Here is a 17,912-nt window from a genome sequence, read left to right on the forward strand (position 1 = left end):
GCTCCGCCAGGGAGCCATTTTGCAACACTGTCCTGGTTTCAGCTGGGATAGAGTTAATTGTCCTCCTAGTAGCTGGTACAGTGCTGTGGTTTGGAATTATGGTGAGTTATAGTTGTTGCTGAGCAGTGCTTACCCTAAGTCAAGGACTTCTCAGCTTCTCGTGCCCTGCCAGCAAGGAGGCCGGGGGCACAAGAAACTGGGAGGGGACACAGCCAGGAAAGCCGATCCAAACTGGCCAAAGGTATATTCCATACCATATCGCATCATGCTCAGCATATAAACTGGGAAACAGCTGGCCGGGGACCTCTGCTCGGGAGCTGGCTGAGCATCAGTCAGCAAGTGGTGAGCAATTGCATTGTGCATCTCTTGTATATTCTAATTCTATTATTACTATATCATCATCATTATTATTATTATTCTTTCCTTTTCTGTCCTATTAAACTGGTTTTGTCTCAACCCATGATTTTTACTTTTTTTCCCCCAATTCTTTTCAAGGAAGTGATAAAACCCACAGATAAATAATTTCACAGTGCAGTGTCTGATCTCTGACTGTTAGGGAAAAAATAGTGTCATTTAAAAGTCAAAAGCACCACAGATGGCAAGTGGTAGGAAATTAAGAACCTACCTTGGCTGTGTCTCTGTTGGCTTCAGGAAGCAGCATGATCAACAGATGCAAAGCTTGTAGCTGTAACTTGATCTTGGAGATTTCTAAGAATATGAATAATTAATATTTTTTAAATCCCTGTTGCAATAGGCTTGTTCAAAAAACTGTGTTGGTCAGCAGTTCTGGAAGCACAGCAAACGCTGCCTCGTTGAGACCAGCATGTTTAGGTCCATTTTCCAAATATAAAATCAATTCGATGAATGGGTTTTCCCTCACCATTTTGGGTCTTTATCATGGGAGGTGACAAGGCTCTATGCTGGCAAGGAGCCAACAGTTTTCAGTACTAGGCAGTTTCTCTTTGGTATGATGGTCGGAATGTATTGTGAATATGGGTCAAGTATTTTCCCCCTTTCAAACTAAAATGGAAACTTGTTTTCAGAAATTATTCAGACTAATGTTATTGAGTAATTTGCTGAATGCTTGTACCACTGGAGTGGAGATTGACTCCTTACAACTTAAAAGTATTTGTCCCAAGTCTAGCATGCTAGATAAATATAGAGCCCCATGTTGGTTATAAAATACCATCATGTTTTCACCATTAGTATATATAGATATTTTGCAATGCGTAGTAGAAGAGCTGGGGTGGAGAAGAAGGGAAGAATAACTCTGTTGTTTGCTTCCACTCAGAGTGGCTGAGAGAGGTTTGGACAAAAAAAGAGTGTGAGATGTGGACAGTGTATCTGTGGTAGGGAGTAAAGTTACTTGATTCTGTTCAGACACCTCTTGTTCAGTCTTCTCCTCCAAACTGCTAAGTGATGGTGACTGCATGCAGCCTGGGACTCACAAGGAGCACGCTCAGGTATGTGAAGGTTACAGGAAGGGGTTACCTCCTTGGGCACTTTTAAACTATCTCATGGAGACACTGAAAACTTGGCTACAACCAGGTCCTTAGTTTTCTGTACCGATTTGTGTAATAAATTCACCATCCTTACAGTTTTACTCTGCCCTAGCTCAAGTCAATTTACAAGGAAGACAATAGGTATGGCAAGGTACTACTGCATTCTTCCTGGAGGGGAAATGAACAAAATGTACTGAGAATGAGAGGGTGTATGTACACTGAAAACAAAACGCAACTGCCTGACGTTTTCTGTGATCACACATATCTTTGTACCAATATTCTGACCTCAGTACAAACCTTCAGAGGAAGAAAATAGATCCAATAGAATATCAGCTAAAGGGCAGTGACTTGACTTTACCTTGCAGAAATTTTCATTTGTGAAATCTGTAATTTGTGAGAATCAGAGTCTAAACATGAAAGCCATTGCTTTGAGCCATTGTTTGCTCAGAGGTTTCCAGTCTTCCATTAAACAGTTATGTCATTCACATGAGCCTATGCTATTAGCTGAGTGCAGAGACGATTTCCCATTTGAAAAGGAAAACTTGCAGAAAATTTAAATGTTTAGGCAATGTACTATCTACTTCAGAGAAAGAAAAAAGCCCATGTTTTTTCTCTCTATTTGAGAGAGAGAAAAAAATATAATGTCTACTATTACATTTTATCTAGAGAGTCCATACTAACTCCATTTCCACATACTTTCCACTAGTGTGATGAAAGCAGGCAAATATTCTACTGTGAAAAGCGGGCTTGGGAGTTCTCTTATAAACATTTTCAGCAGTCCTGCTGCATCATTATTTCGTACTTGGTCCCAGTCAAAAGTGTCTTCATAAAATTTTGCCTCGAGTTCTTGATGGAGATTCTGAAAGATAAAAGGAACATCTGACCTTTAATCATTGCTTCTGACCTGGCAGTTTGAGGTCACTTCAGAAATCCCATTACAAACAACAAGCAAGTTTACACTGCAATTCAATTAAAGTAGCCCTAAACCACTATGGTCTAGGTACAGCTGCATGGAGTTCCGAGCAGGTTAACAAATCAGGTTCCTGGGGATATTTTGCAACCCAGGCTAAATTTGGTTTTCTATAGCTGGATTTCTGCCAGTAACCCATTTGAACCATTTTAAAGCAAGACAATTTTGTGCTATATCTTAGGTGGAGAAAGAGAACATTCAGTTAAATGGGATTTTTAGCACAGCTGTTCTTTTGGTTTAAAACACTTTCCCGATGTTTTGACCCCTAAATCACAAAGGAGTGGCATTTCTTGTTCAGTCCCAGTGAGTTTGCTAGATAGTCTGCTGGTGTCTGAGTACGTGGGTTCTGAACAAATGGCTTTAACTCCAGGTCATCCTGTCTATAGAAGGATGTTTTCTTTCAGGTTAGCTATAATTAGATTTGATCACATCATAGAAAAATAAAAGTATCAAACCATTACTCTCAGAAAACTTCCACTTAATACATACCAACACACCAAAACCACAAGAGAACAAGAGAACTAGGATAATTGATTATACCACTTTGGGTGCCCATTTCAACCTCTTGTTCTCCAATGTCAGCATCTTGCTCTATAACAGAGGTCTATTTAGTTCTGGAGGGTAGCTAATCAGTGTTTCATACACATGTGTGAATTGGAAAAAGTACTCAGTGAGGTTCCTAGTAGGAACAGAATTTAGCTTCAAACTCAGATCACTGCTTGGAGAATGCAAGCTCCTCAAAAATTCGTTGGGTTAGTAAGCTTGAAAGATGAAATTGTAATATAAGCTTTCATAGTTATTACTGACCAAACACTGCCTTATCCATAGGAAGTTTGTTACTGCTATAGGTAATATTCAGGTTTCAGATCATGTTTTTGTCAAATGTACCTTAATATTATGCAAAAAAATATAGCCCTTTCAGACAGAAAAGCTTTTAAAAATGAATTCCATTTACCATGTCTCACATGAATGGAAGGAAATTACATATGAAATATGGTCACACATAATTAAGTGGAATGGTTGGCACAAAAGGAAATAGAAAGTCATTCAGGATTTGGTGTATAATGTTACAATCTCCTTTTTGCTAGCACATTTTACTTGTAATCTGGGCTAGTTCAGCTTCCTCTATATTCACAGCCTTTGCACATAATCTATACAAATACTCGGATTAAATTCTCTCCCGTTAACTAACTGGAAAATGTGGAATAGAAATCCTGCCCTCATCAAAAACACAAGAGGACAGAAAAACTACTCTGCATTTTTCTGCTGAGAACTGGGGAAAAGCCATAGGAATAGAAAGCAAGATATTTGAAACATAAGCATTTTATATAATATATATATCCACACGGGCAAGCATATATGTACATTTTATACTCTCCCCCTCCCCAATATATATGTATATATGTACCTAAGTACTTTTTAAAAAAACATTTTTCAATTTATTTTTTTCTAAACGCGACTGATCCTACAGTAGACTATTATACATTTTTGGTTAGCTGGAGCTGTTGTTAAAAACTAGATTACAGAGGAAAACTTGTATTTATTTCTTCTATTCTTTGTTTTATAGAAGAGTAGACTTTAATCACTTCCATATGACTTTTCTTTCTCCAAGCAAGACTGAAATAAAATTGGAGTGCTCTCAAATCCTAATGTCATAATAATGTATGAGGGCTTTGAAGAATGAAATCTGGATCTGCTTTGAAAAAACCCTCTCTCTTGCTTGTTGGCTTGTTGGACAGACTTAAGTGAAGCCAAGACTCAAATAATTTAAAGCTTTCATATGGGCACTTTAACTTACCACCCAGCATACATATAAAGTCGTATCTCATAGCAGCTCCCTGGGTATAGGCTGTGAATAAGAAGTGAACAAGACACAGTGCAGTATATGCAAGGAATATGAAAGTAATTTAATTAGAGCACAGCCCTGCTGTGTAATCTCCCCAGAGAGGCTGGAAAAAGTTGTGATTGTGTGAAATAATGCTTTAAGTATTCGTAGGAAAAAATGAGGAAGCTGAAAAGTACAGACCAAATTAGAAGCTCCCTGCAGCAAGATGTAGCACTTAACAAGGTGCTGGGTGCTTTCCTCAGTCCAAAGAGTCAAAGGGAGCTGGGAGCTACTGCCTATCCTCCGTGTGTTTCATGTACAGTCATTTTGAGGATTCCAAGCCCATCAACATTTAGCAATCCCTGATATCTTTGTGGCTGCCACAATGCAGAGACTTCCTGCCTCGGAAAGCAAGACTTACTTTCCTGAGGATGAGAAAGTGGCAGTTGGCTGCACTATAAGAAGCTTGTTTTCCTAATTTGCCTCTGTCAAGGGCTTCCAGCTCCTGCAATCAAGTTAGTCTGGAGAAACAATTGCAAGCATTACTGCACCACAATGTCAAGTTATTGGGTACCAACTATCCTGTGTTCATAGCCTGCAAATAGCCTGTGAAAATGCAGTACTTGAGGCTGCCAGAAAGTGAAGCAGGCCAAGTTTCTTTCACTTGGAACATGAAATTGTAAGATCACAGAAGATAAATGAGAAATAAAATGGCATAAAGGTTAAACTGACATAGAATAAGATCTTTATCTTAAGTTTACTCAGTTTAGTAACTCTGGATTTCTGAAATAAATTAAAACAGAGATAAGATCATAGCAATTTTGGATGATAGAGATAAACTGAAAGGATCCCTCTATGTTTACTGCAGCAAAACTGCATTCAATGTCAAGTCTGTGCTTTATATAGACCATTAACAAATGCAAAGCAACAGACCACATGTTCTGTGATTTATTGTTTCCCAGGAACCAATACGACCTTTGACTGGTAGAAATAGAAATGCTGAGCTACACAAATCAGTATTTATGTGCAGTGTGAGTTTGTGTGTGCTGTATTGTTTTACATAGTCTTTGGTCCAGGAGACAGAAAACTGGCACGAGCATGTACCTTGACTCTGGAGGCAGATCCAGGCACTCGTAGAATTCCTTCAGTTTCTAAACCTGTTTCCTCAAGCTTGAGCAGCAACTAGAAAACAACCAACAACCAGGAAAATACTCAGCAGCAGTTAAAAATGCTACTTTTCAATCTAGGTATCCTTGAAACTATTTTGAAAAAGATCTATTTCTATATAATTTGCTAATGAAAACAAGCCAGCTCATGTAAATAAACCCTCCTAATTGGTTCTTCATATTCCTGACCCTGAAATACAGAGTATGCAGAGTATGGAAAACCCATAATGCAACAGGACCCTCAGTCCTTGATTTGAGATTTGGCACTGCTACAGAACAATTAACACATAAATGTATTAATAAAAGGGCAGAAACACTGAGTAAAACACAATGGTGTTTTGAGGGAAAATTAACCTCTGAGAAATGTTTAAGTCTTTCCCCAAGGAGCACAATGGAAAGGTCTATAGATAACATACATTTCTGGGAACTGAGAACTCAGATTAGAAAATGATCCCAGGATATTTTACTTTTAAATTTCTGTGAATAGTGGAATAGGCTTTCCACTCTAATTCCTTACTAAAAAAAATAAATATGCTTTGATTTAATGTAATTTAGAACAAGGAAAAAAAGAAAAAAGTCATTTCCTAGCATTTATTCATACAGCTCTGTATTTTCACCACCAGATCTGCTTCGTGCCATAGCTGTTGGATCTTTCTAATTTCCCAAGGTATCTTGACAGGACAGCTGATTGCAAAGTCATGTAAATATTCAGGTCATGTCAGTCTTTCCCCTGACACTCCACACCGCTTGCTCTTTGGTCAGTATTTACAGGGAAATCTGTTGTCATTTCAAGACCATATGAACCTGTGTAATTGCATGTGTGCTTGTGTCTGTGTACCTTCAAGACAGCCACTGGATGTCATTGTTCTGTCAAATGACTTACATAAATGATGTTGTCTTGTAATACAAATCACTTTCATTCTGGAAATAATAGCTAAGCAATACCTACAGCTTAAGTTCATGTGAAATTATAACTCCTGAGACAATTCACCTTTGCTAGTTCTGCACACACACACAATTTTGCGTGGCGCTCTAATTTAATGAGAAAGAGAAACAGAAAGCCAGATATTTGTTTCCCAAAGTTTCCTGTATGGTATCATGAAATAACAGAAATTGAAAAGGGTCCCCACCACAGATGAAACACAGAAAAGGAGCAAGTTTTGTCTCCTTGACACCAGGTTTTCAATCCACAACACAGACAACCTGCAGACACGAAGTCTGTAAAGCCTGCATCGTCTTTTATCTGATGACTCTCTTAACTGTCAATGCAAATGATGGAAAAACAAATCTTAGTAGCAGAGCAGGTTGAGTTATACTCACTTTTTGGAAGATGAGGGGAACTTTTATTCCAGGAACCTTCTTTTGATCATTCTCCAGCAGTACGGTGAGAGGGACTCCAAACAGACCATTTTCTTAAAAATAACAACAACAAAGGTGAAAAAGAGGAAACACAGCCTTGTACACATCTTGTTTGCAATGCTGAGTGGCACCCAGGTGGCCACCATGGGGATGCCACAGCACGATACCTCGTCCCCGCACCCTCTCTGCGCGGTTCCTCTTCAGCTCCACCCCCAGCGCATCATAGAAAGCAGTTAGCTCGATCAGGGAGAGGTAGCGAATCTTCTTCATGTCTTCGGGAGAGAGGTCTCCAACCTCTGTCAGTCCAAACCGGCTTTTCATTACAATGAATTTCTGCAGTAGAGATGGGTTGCATCTTTATTTGCCCAAAAATTACAGGAAGTGATTTTTTCTTTTGAGAGAGATGCCAGTATGCGAAAGAGCTGAACTACAATACAGTATATTGGCCCAGTATGTTGACATAACTTGCATCCGTCTGAAACATAAAATTGAGCTTCTTGCTCATCATGTTCCCTTGCAGTTTGACTGGTAAGTGGTGCTGGAGCAGTAGTATTAACCTCATTGCCTGTACTCCAGCTGGGACAAATGAGCTATGTGCTGCTTAAACTTTGCCCAGTTTCAGCAGTATGTAACGTTTTGCTCTGTTTCTGCCTCCCCCGCAGTGTCTTTGAATGTTGTTGAAGTAGCTGACACATTTCATTATGGATATGGTTGTATATCAATTGTGTGTGTGTGTAATGAATCCGTGTCTGCTTTGCATATTACTATTAATTTATGAGGTATTATAGGAGAGTTCAAACTAAAGATCTGAGGAAAAGCCCAGAAGCAAAATCACTTAGTCCTGATGCCAACCTGCCATTTACTGGCAGGTTTTATTACTCAAGAAACATTTAGGCTTAGAAACAGGACTCCCAGCAGCTAAGAAATACTTTATTCAAGTAGGCTTGAATTAAATGATACTTAGTAATCTGGGGGCATGTGAAGATGTCTACATGTTTTAGAAACTGCAGTATTGTGGACGAGACCCAGGAATGTTGAGTCATGACAGAAGCATTTGTACAAATGTCAAAAAGAACAAATACCCGTCAGTTTTTGACATAATTATTAGACATAATAACAAAGTTGTATTAAACCCCAATGCTTTTCAGAGAACTGTGGATCTTTAGTATTGTATGTTTTTTCAATTTAATTGCAATTTAAACCAGTAATTGATAGAGGTATAAATAAATAACATTACAAATCACCTCCTCCCTTTAGGGAACTGAGTGGAAACACAGCCTTTAATAATGTTTTGCTTTGGGAGATTTCAGCCCAGTCCTCTCTTTTTTTAAACAAATTTGGACTCAATAGGTCATCTTTAGAGGAAGCCAGTCAAACAGATTAAGAAAAAAGCAAATGAAGAAAGGATTAAACTTACAACAGATTTCAAAAGTAAGAGAGGACAAAGGACATCTAGATCATGGAGGTTAGGACTTCCTAAATCACATTGTACATGGTCTTTCAATAGAGATTAATCATAACTAGGGGAGAAAGACTGTGGGGGATGGAATAACTAATTTGCATGCTGTCTGGGGCATTTTAGAGTAGAATCTTCCCTCCCCAGAATGCAGCAATTCCACTGCGACTTTTAGACTGAGATTTAATAATGTAACAAAAACTACATGGAGGATGCTCTTCTGAAGACATACAGAATACTAAAGAGTATCTATGCATTTTAGTTCCAGTGATGCAAAAAAGCAGTCAAAGCACAATAAATAACCTTGAAAATAAGAAAAAACCACATATATTTTCTGAGGTGAAAGAGAAAAGGTATGTCTGCCAAGAAAAAATGACAAACAGTCCAAACCCATTACAAAGCATGACTATAACAATTTTCCGTGGTGGCTGGTTGACTCCTAGGATCACAATAATGTGACGCAGTGTTAACACAAGGTTTAGGGCTGGGCCACTTTCTTCTGTCTTGTGTCACAATTTTCCAGTGATTTTTCTTACAAACAGTGGAGTCACAACATGCAGCAGTGAAGGAGGACAAGATATTCTGAAATTAGATTACTAACATTTTGGCTAAGGATCATGTCTAATACTGTGTGATATGTGGTTTCTATATGGAATGTAGAATGGAATAGAACTCTGTGGAATTCTACACATTGTCCCTAGATGGGCCTGAAATGCTTACTGACTCTTAGTTCTCTAATATCTTCATTTAAGTCACGTTGATCATAGTCCCGTATTGGGGAAATTACACGAAACCCTATGAGGACAGTAATGTTGAGTTTGGTCTTCTGGGAGCTGCAGGAGACACTCTATTTTATGCTATATATGACCTATTTCTGTGCATCTCAGTATACGCCATCCATGAAGCTGATTATATCACTGTGTCAGACTTGCCCCAGAGAAAGTATCATGTTGTGTAAACTTCAGTCTGGCCTCATTGGCCCACCTCAAGGAAGGAGAGACAGTCCTTCAGCATGTAGGTGACTGGTGTTCTGTGTAACAAGACGTGATTTATTTTTCTGGGGCCTGTTACTGTCAGAGCCATATGGTAAAAAACTAATGTGAAGTAGGATAAATGCCAATGTCAACAGCTACAATTCTTGACTTTATTCAGAAACTGTCTGTCTGTGATGACCTGGCATATTTCTCATATACTCTTCCGAGCACACAAAATGATGTTCTGCATGCAAAATAGTTCATTTACGGCACAATACCGTCCTTTTCTAATATTAATTATGCATCTCACAGGTCCATGATAATCAATGCAGCATCTTCTTTTCCCTGTTTGTCATGAGTTTCCCTGCTATATCAACTGGAAATTGTCCAAGCTGTTGCAAAGAACAGTCTGTGTGCATGTGCTGTAGTGAAGGCCGAGGTCCTAGGTTTGCTATTACATGGAGCAAGGAGGAACCTTTGTTTTGCCAAAATCATGATGAATGCAGCTGTCTTACTCTCCACAGGACACCAAATTATCCCCACCACAAAAAACCCAGACACACTAAAGCACAGGGATTTCACACCAGTTGTAATCTACTTGGTGTCTTATCCCTACTTTCAACACAGGAGCTTACTTCTGCATCTCAGGTTATTCTCCTTGGTGGTGCCTGAGATGGACAAATGGATACTTTTTAGAGAACTAAACGTCTGTGTGCATAGTAACAATTTCAGATTAGTTCAGGACCTCAGGACATCATAATGTTCAGGAAATGCTTCCAAATAATTTACAGCTATTTCATAAATTTCACTGAAGTGATGGTATCTGAAGCACAAACCTAATGTTCCAGTTTTCAGTAATGGAAGCTGTGAGGGCTGATGGAGATAGAAAACTGACTTCCTTGGCTTCATGAAATAATTCCAGATAATGACACAACTGCTCAATGTATGTCTGGTTGGATGACATGATATGGTATGGTGTGATAAACTTTCCTTTAACCACTTATGTAGCATCTCCTATAGCATAATTGCACTGAATACTGATTGCAGACAATCAGGACTGCTTCAGGGCTAAGGCTTGCTTTCCTCCTTTCATCTATGAAGCAATTCTAAATCCATGTGTTAACAAAGGCAGATAATCTGGGGGAATAAACTAGGAATACAGGCCAGTAATGAAAATGATTGCTAGTTTTAATGCCTGTAACTGGTCTTTATTTCTTTGTGAAAAATGTGTGGATAATGCAGTATTTGTGGGCTGAGCTACACATATTCATCTGTGATGGACTCAAGTCAAAACCAAGCTTGGATATCCAGAGTAACTTTGGTGCTTCTCTGGGAATCAGTCAGAAGCGGTAGGCAGGCAGAGCAAGCAGTCTCTATAAAGCACACAGAGCAAAGGACAGATAATGTCTTAATAAACTCCAACGTGCTGGGGATATAAACCAGGAAATTACTGTGTTAAAGAAAACAATTGAGGAAATATGTTGAGAACAAACTTACAGGCAAAGCAGAGTCTTCCTTTTTGAACCTCTGGTTTTTCGGCCATTCTTGGGTTTTTGGGAGGACTGTAATGGATTCTGAGAAAGAAACCTCATAGGAGAGCTCCTCTGTTACGGGTGGGCTGCCTTTATCTAGTCCACAGTCTAGACAGCTATTAGCTGAAAATAAGGGAAGTTGTATGTGAATGCTGAATGTATGCTTGCATTTAGTACAGAGACATTAAAAAGTGAACCAAGGTGACAAAAATATTGAGAAAGTAATAAAGGAAGTGCTTCAAAGAGGAATTTGAGTGTAAACCACAGCATGTTCCTGTTTTGTCTGGAGGAAATAACCCCTTAGAAATAAAATCCCTATTTTAATTTTAGATTATTTAACTTGTTGCTTTTCGTGAGAAAGATAGTCAAGCTGGAACTTCCTGTTTATCAGGAATTACCAAGTTTTTGTACTCCAACCTCGTATACCCAGGCCAGCAAACTGTGGTGGCACTTGTCTAATGAACAATTAAAAATAAGAGTTCCTGACAGAAAAATGCTGTTGACATGGTTTCTTAGGTTACTGTTGACTTATGTACAATTGTGAGACATTGTGCATATATGTTACATGCTCACGTATGTATATTTCTCACACTTGCTAGTTTAGGTTTGTAGCACCAAAACAGGATGCAATGTACAAACTTCCAGTTTGAAAAACACTTTACTACTGGAATTTCTGGCAGATATTGCAAAATAACTTACTGCTTTACTCTCTTTTAGTCGCCTCCTGAAATTAGTGGATTCCAGAGGAAAATTTTTGAAACCAGTAAAATCAAGCACAGAAATACCCTATTGTCATGAAGTCCAAAGTATGACAACACATGTGAGTTCCAGTGTTGCCAACTTTTATGACTGATCTCCTACATCTTGGGACAATTTTTAGGTTTTCCTTAAAGTCCAGGCACTAGACACACATAATCGGAGTCATATCATAATTTTCACTGGAAGTGAAGCAAAATTTCAGCCCCCAGGACTGCAGAGAAGAGTTTACTAACATGACCCAGGTGCGTTCAAAAGCCATGGCAATCAGAAAGTGATTTTTTTTTTGTAAACATATGCATGCCCCGTGATTTTTGAATCCTTGTATTTACAGATACAGGGACTTAAACTTCTGCAATACTGTTTTGCCATTTTGGTATGAAAAAGCTCTGTTTTACTAAGTGGCTCCTGGCTTCTAAACTGTAGCCTTAGATGTTACCTAATGGCCAAGCCATTTAAGATGTTTCCCATCTCTCTTTCCACCCGTGGCCCTGGGATCGCAGACAGTCCATGGCACCCCTGGCCATCTGGTTCCCCAGCTGTTCTATTACAACTTTTTGAGGTGCAGGGCAGCTTTTGCAACCAAGAAAAATGTCTGTGGCAACACAGGTAAGCATCTAAGGATCTGGTTTAGAAACTCAGAGGGGTTAGAACTAGATGATATTAAGGTCCTTTCCAACCCAAACCATTCTATGATTCTATTAATTAATATCCATTTAGTTAAGCTCTGAACAATGGTGATGGGAAGAGCTTTCAAAACAAAAGCCTTCCACATTCCCATGGAAGGCTGCTGACAGTTATACAGACACTGAGCAGAGCAGAGTTATCATTTTCATTGGCACTGCCAGCCACTGTCAGAGTAAAGTGTTTAAGGGATGTCCAAAGTAACAACATTAGTAGATCAGAATAATAAGGCAGAAGCAGAAAAAATATAAATTTCTAATACTACAGTTTCTGCAGTACTGGAGAAGAAATGTGAAGAAAATATGCACCTTTCTTGTCAGGATTTGCAACAAGAGAATACACTGCCCTCATATTTTGGACAAATTCTGCACCATATTTTTAGAGGTTATTTTTACATTCCCAGCCTTGCAATGATCAGTACTTTTTGGACACTGATGCCTCAAGGACAGCAGTCTGTGTCTGTACAACACCGCTGTGAATGGGAGACTTTGGTTCCTGCATGACAATAAGCTGACAACGATTTTAAGGAGATAGATGCAGCAACATAAAAGAGGGGACTAACCTCTGAACCACAAAAGGATCTTTCTGTCTATCATTTTGCTAGGAGGAAGTGAACACTGGTTACATGTTGGCATACTCACAGCTAACTGATTTCCAAACTGGCTTCTGCCCAGGAAGCTGGATACCATTAGAAGGAACTGGTGACACTGGAACTGTCTCAAATGTGGGCTGATAGGCAAGGAAAAATGATCAGACTGCAGTGAAGGTAAACGTCTATGGACAGAAACTGCTACAGTTCAAGCAATCATTCTCAGCTTACACTCCTTTGCCAAGTTTAAACAACCTGTTGTGATTCTCCAGAGTACATTTTTCACAGCCAAGCCTGAGAATTAATCTTCCCCAGGCTGCATAGATTTAGATTATGTTGAGGTCAGTAATATTGCAGCTCACTGTAGCTAATGAGTCCTGTCCTATATAATGACTGAAATTAGCCAAGTAAATTGCTGTACATAGTTGTACTAAGTGAAAGGTCCTTGTCAAATTGTAATCTATCCTGCTTTTAATCATTTTGGCAACAAATCTTTTTGAGGACTGTCTGACACATGTTGTATATCCGCTGCTTCCAAGCACCTGTCAGAAATCAAGCTGATTGCCACCTTTCAGGATTTGGGCACCAACAAATTGTTGGATGGATGTCCTTCCATAGGTTATATACTAACGCTTCATCAGTGAACTGCAAAAACAGCTTTAGGAAAAAAAACCCTGACCTTTTCTATAGTCCAGTTAGTTTCTTTTGACTCCAGAAATCATTCTGCACTGTGTGAAAATGGGGGAAGCGTGCGTGGCACAGCAGAAAAGGGGCTCAGAAGCCCGGGGAGTGACTTTCAAGCACTGTCACCTCTTCTTGGCAGCAGAGTTATGCCCTCATTCTGTATGGTTTTGAGACTCGCAAAGACAAATCTGAGTCTTTATGTGTACCCAGGGAAGTAGCAGCTCATCTGCTTTTTCTTGAGTGAAAAAAAAAACAACAAAGCCAGGAATTTAAAAAAATGCTTGAAGGTTTCTCAGTGAAAATAACTATGTCCCAAACCAGTCTTGTATTTTCTCTTTTGTCCTCTGCAGACCGGTGGGAGCCCTTGGAGCCCCCTCTTTGTGAAATCTGCTGCCTCACCTCCCCCCGCCCCAAGCCTGATGGAGCTGCTCCAGCTTTCCAGATGAACCTGGCCCCATGATCCCCCAATAGCTGCTCTTTAAATTGCTCTTTAAATTGTTAAATTGGCTGTTTATCAACAAGCAGCAATGCCTTAGGGCAGAAATTTTGTCTTCCCCATTTGTAGCCAATGCACAGGAGCAGCATTCAGGCTGCTAAAAAATGTCAAATATTCAAAAGACAGGCAGCTCTTCCAATTGGAAGCCTGAAACAATGTTGCAGTTGGTTTATTCAGTCTTGTCCTCTGAGCTATTTGGGTAACAAAGTCAAATGCAACATGAATAAAATCTCTCCTGAAAGTCCATTCGATGGCCCACAAACTTGATAGCAAACAGGATTGGAGTCACATGGACTTCCTTTGCCAGAAGACTGTAAGGACTATTGATTTTTCTAAAAGGAGAACTGTAGGATGCTTTTGTGATAAAATCCCATAACATTTACACAAAAGGTTTTAGGACATAAAAAAAGCATCATAAATTTCAGGTGGGAGTATGAAAGTGGAGGGGATGGTTAAACTTGCCTCAGCAATTTGGGAAAATCAAACATAGAAGTAGTTACTCTGCTGCTTAAGATCCAGATGGAGAAATTAATGGTAAACATTAGCAACTGGCTCATGTACTTTCACTGCTCAAAATGCCTGACCCTGGGAACAGTATTCAGAATAGATTTGCAGTGAGTCAAGTTTATTAAGGAAGAAATTCTTCCAGCCTTGTTATACAGATGAAATCAATAGTGAAGCAGCTGCAGTAACCAGGTTTTGTTAAGCATGGTGGAGCTGGCAGAGGGGAGCTGACAGCTCAACTCTGCTTCACCACCCAGCAGTGCTTGCAACAGCCTGCAGCCTGCTTTAGCTTGTGGCAATTGAATTACGTGAACAGTATACAGTATCAGGGGTAGCTATTCTTGGTCTCATTTCTCAGCCTCCACAGTGAGAATGTATAAAGAAGCCAAATATATGTCTCTTTTGTGAAAATCTCTTCCAAACAGGACCCCATCCTCCTCCCCATTTTTTTTTCTTTTCTTTTTAGATCTCAGGATAATATGATAAAAAAAGAGGGAAGACTGCAAATAAAACCATTTTAATGCATGAATTTTAAAGATCCAGATTATTTCTTCCATAAAAAAGAAGATTAAAAAACTTGGAAGCTTGTGTCTTAGTGAATGTGAAAGACCAAGAGTCATATTGTGTCTTTAACTAAATTGGGACAGCTTTATTCATTTGGCTGGGGCTTCATCAAAGGCAAAACTCCACATATCCTGATTTCTGACTGAAAGTGATTCGTTAGACAGTTCTTATAACGTAATACTAAAAGTGATCCCAGTCTTTACTAGCACAATATACACAGGAATTTCCAATGGGAAGAAGAAACAAGAAGAGCAAGGTAAAGATGGAAATTAGGTAGACAGTTCTTTAGTAGCTACCCTCATTGTAGAGGGTGTGAAACAAGATCATTGGAGCACCTAAGCAATCAAATTCTATCATCAGTCCTGCAGCTAAGTAAAATAAAGACAGAGAAGGATAGCCTCATGGCTCTGGTCAGGATACACGTTCCTCATGCTTTGGATATTTTCATATTTCCAAGCACTGTCATCACAAATGCCTATTCATGCAAATAACTCTTCAGTTAGTTAGTGATTCTTCTTTAATTAGGACATGATTTCCTCATGCATTGTTCAAGTAAAGTGCTCCTACAACTCTTGCAGAGTTTTAGCTGATTACAATGTACAGGGTTGGGTTGTTAATGAGCACAATGCTTCATTTCCTCCCTCCAATAACAAAATCAATGTTTCACCCCCCATTTATATTCTGCTGTTGATTTTTCTAGGCTTTGAGCACTAGCAAAGCCAATAGCTTCTGATGGAAGCAGCAGGGTACGAGCAGTAAGGAAAATCAGGCCACAGTGATTAATAAACCACCCAATTTAAATTTCCATGGCTAGCTGTTGAGCCTGCCGTGTGTAGGTCTATCTGAAGCAGACCAGAGGCATCTCCGCTAGGGCAGGCTGCTCCACCGAGGCATCACTCTTGGAGAGGCGAGGTGCTGTAGGTGCTGCATTCTGCCCCCAGGGACCACAGCACCTTTCCAGGATGGGCAACAGCAAAAAAAAAAACCACTCAAAATCACACACACACACACAAAAAAGAAAGAAAAAAAAAAAGAAGGTGAAATATGGCTTAATTTCCTTTCATTTCAGTCCACTTGGGCTGTTGAGGGAACACTCCTGCTCTGAGTGTATGAACTTCAAAGGAGGGAAAAGCAGCTTTTGCTCTATGTTGACCCACACAGAGACAGTAATAGCAAAACATCTAGTAGGTAGGTGTTTTTCAGAACAGAGAGAAGAAAGTAGGGCAAATCTCTCATCCTCCCCCTCACTGGATGACAACTATTCTTCTTCAGTGTTCCCTAAATCTCAATTCAGGCGACCCTAGTGAGCTAATCACCTTTTCTCTCATCATTAGCCACAGAAGAGAGTAAACCATCCTGTGATCCATCCCTCTACACTCCTGCAATGCTTAGGCTGTTGGGAAGAAGGTGTAAATCCATCCTCTAATGGGGAGGATTATAGAGTTACGTGAAACAATTAGAGCTGGTTTGCTATTTGCAACACATTTCCTTCCCTTCCCAACTAAAAAGCAGGATGGGAAAGCAAAACTCCTGCACATCATTTCAAGCAGGCTTTTTTACCAGGGTCTCTACAGCAGCTGTGCTGAAAAGATGTGCCCCTCCCTGTTCCCTGTTGCTCTTCTTTTTTGGCTGGGATGTTTTTAATGTGAATTGCTTTCCCAAAGTGATTCACCAACAGCTGTAGTGCCATGCCCAAAGAGGCAGCAGAGCATGAGGGACTGCTTCAGCTGATACCCCCTTACAAAGGACTGCTTGGGAAACCCTCAGGTCAGGGCACAAGCCCCCTAGTAGTGTGTTTGTCCCTGAGGAGCTGATAATTAGGACAAAGTTTCTAAATCCCATAATAAGCAGCAGAGATAAGAGCAATAGTCAGTGGGAATGCCAAAAGGGTGCTGGGAACCTTGCAGGCTTTTAGAAATACAAACTTTTTCACAGCCCATTGGAGGGAGGTGATGGTGTGCTCTGCAGCTGTGTTTGTGTATCTGTGTTTAACGTTTAGGTAAGCACCCTGCAGAACTGCATATTTTTGTGGGAAAAAGAATTAGAAGCCTTAATTACTTATGTGGTCTTATCTTTCAGGCTTTCAGAGTGCAGAACCAGTAAGTAAACTGAATTTCAGAGGAGGTAAAACACTGATTTGAAGGGTGATGGCTTTGAGACTCCTGATTCCTTCAGCAAGTAAGAAACAAGAGGTGAAAAATAAGCAGGTGAAAACCAGATTAATAATGTGCCCATCTGAGAGAACTGGTACAACAATTATTTGGCTGACTGAAATTTATTAGGAAGCTTAAGCCTTATTGTAATTATTAAAAGTTTTAAACACAGTAAGGTTTACAGATACTTGAATCAGGAGAAGTGTTCTAATCTAATAAGAAGTGCCATCAGCTTCTTAAGGTTCATGCAAACATGCCTGATGATTTCTCATGCAAGAAAGTCTGCCCCCAAGAAGCTACTGGATGCTTCTAGATACATTTGTGGGATATGTGCAAGACATTCAAAAAAGCCCAGATATGCAAATTGGAGACACTAAGTTACCTCCTCAACCGTTATATCTTTGCAATTTTAATATAAACATGCAGCTACAATTTTGTTTCCCAATTTTTGTTTTAAATTCAACTAGGATGCCAAGCCTTGAGGGGAAGGTAGGACAAATAAAAAAGGACAAAGCAATTTCATAGTGAAAAAGTTTCTTGGAGTTTTGCAATGGCAAGAATTTTAGTGCTAGTTTCAAAGGTGAGCTTATTGGTGACTCCCGTTTAAGGTATCATGAGTGGCATATGTAAGGTCATGCGTGTTGCTTTTGTACATTGGACTAAAGTCACACAGTTGACTGCATTCACAAAAATCAAAA

General features: G+C 39.6%; 1 protein-coding gene across 1 annotated transcript in view; it reads right to left on the minus strand.

The window, feature by feature from the left end:
- The window catches only part of ARHGAP28 (Rho GTPase activating protein 28), a 30,324-nt gene that overhangs the window by 6,810 nt on the left and 5,602 nt on the right, over window positions 1-17,912 (minus strand). Inside the window, exons 3-9 of the mRNA XM_010024722.1 lie at window positions 12,866-12,953; window positions 10,750-10,907; window positions 6,990-7,155; window positions 6,784-6,875; window positions 5,402-5,479; window positions 2,199-2,361; window positions 626-708 (exon numbers count right to left, since the gene is read on the minus strand). Of these exons, the coding sequence (XP_010023024.1) occupies window positions 626-708; window positions 2,199-2,361; window positions 5,402-5,479; window positions 6,784-6,875; window positions 6,990-7,155; window positions 10,750-10,907; window positions 12,866-12,953 (828 nt within the window). The remainder of the gene's footprint in view (window positions 1-625; window positions 709-2,198; window positions 2,362-5,401; window positions 5,480-6,783; window positions 6,876-6,989; window positions 7,156-10,749; window positions 10,908-12,865; window positions 12,954-17,912) is intronic.

Source organism: Nestor notabilis, unplaced genomic scaffold (genome assembly GCF_000696875.1).
Source record: "Nestor notabilis isolate BGI_N333 unplaced genomic scaffold, ASM69687v1 scaffold1802, whole genome shotgun sequence".
NCBI classification, from domain to species: Eukaryota; Metazoa; Chordata; class Aves; order Psittaciformes; family Psittacidae; genus Nestor; species Nestor notabilis.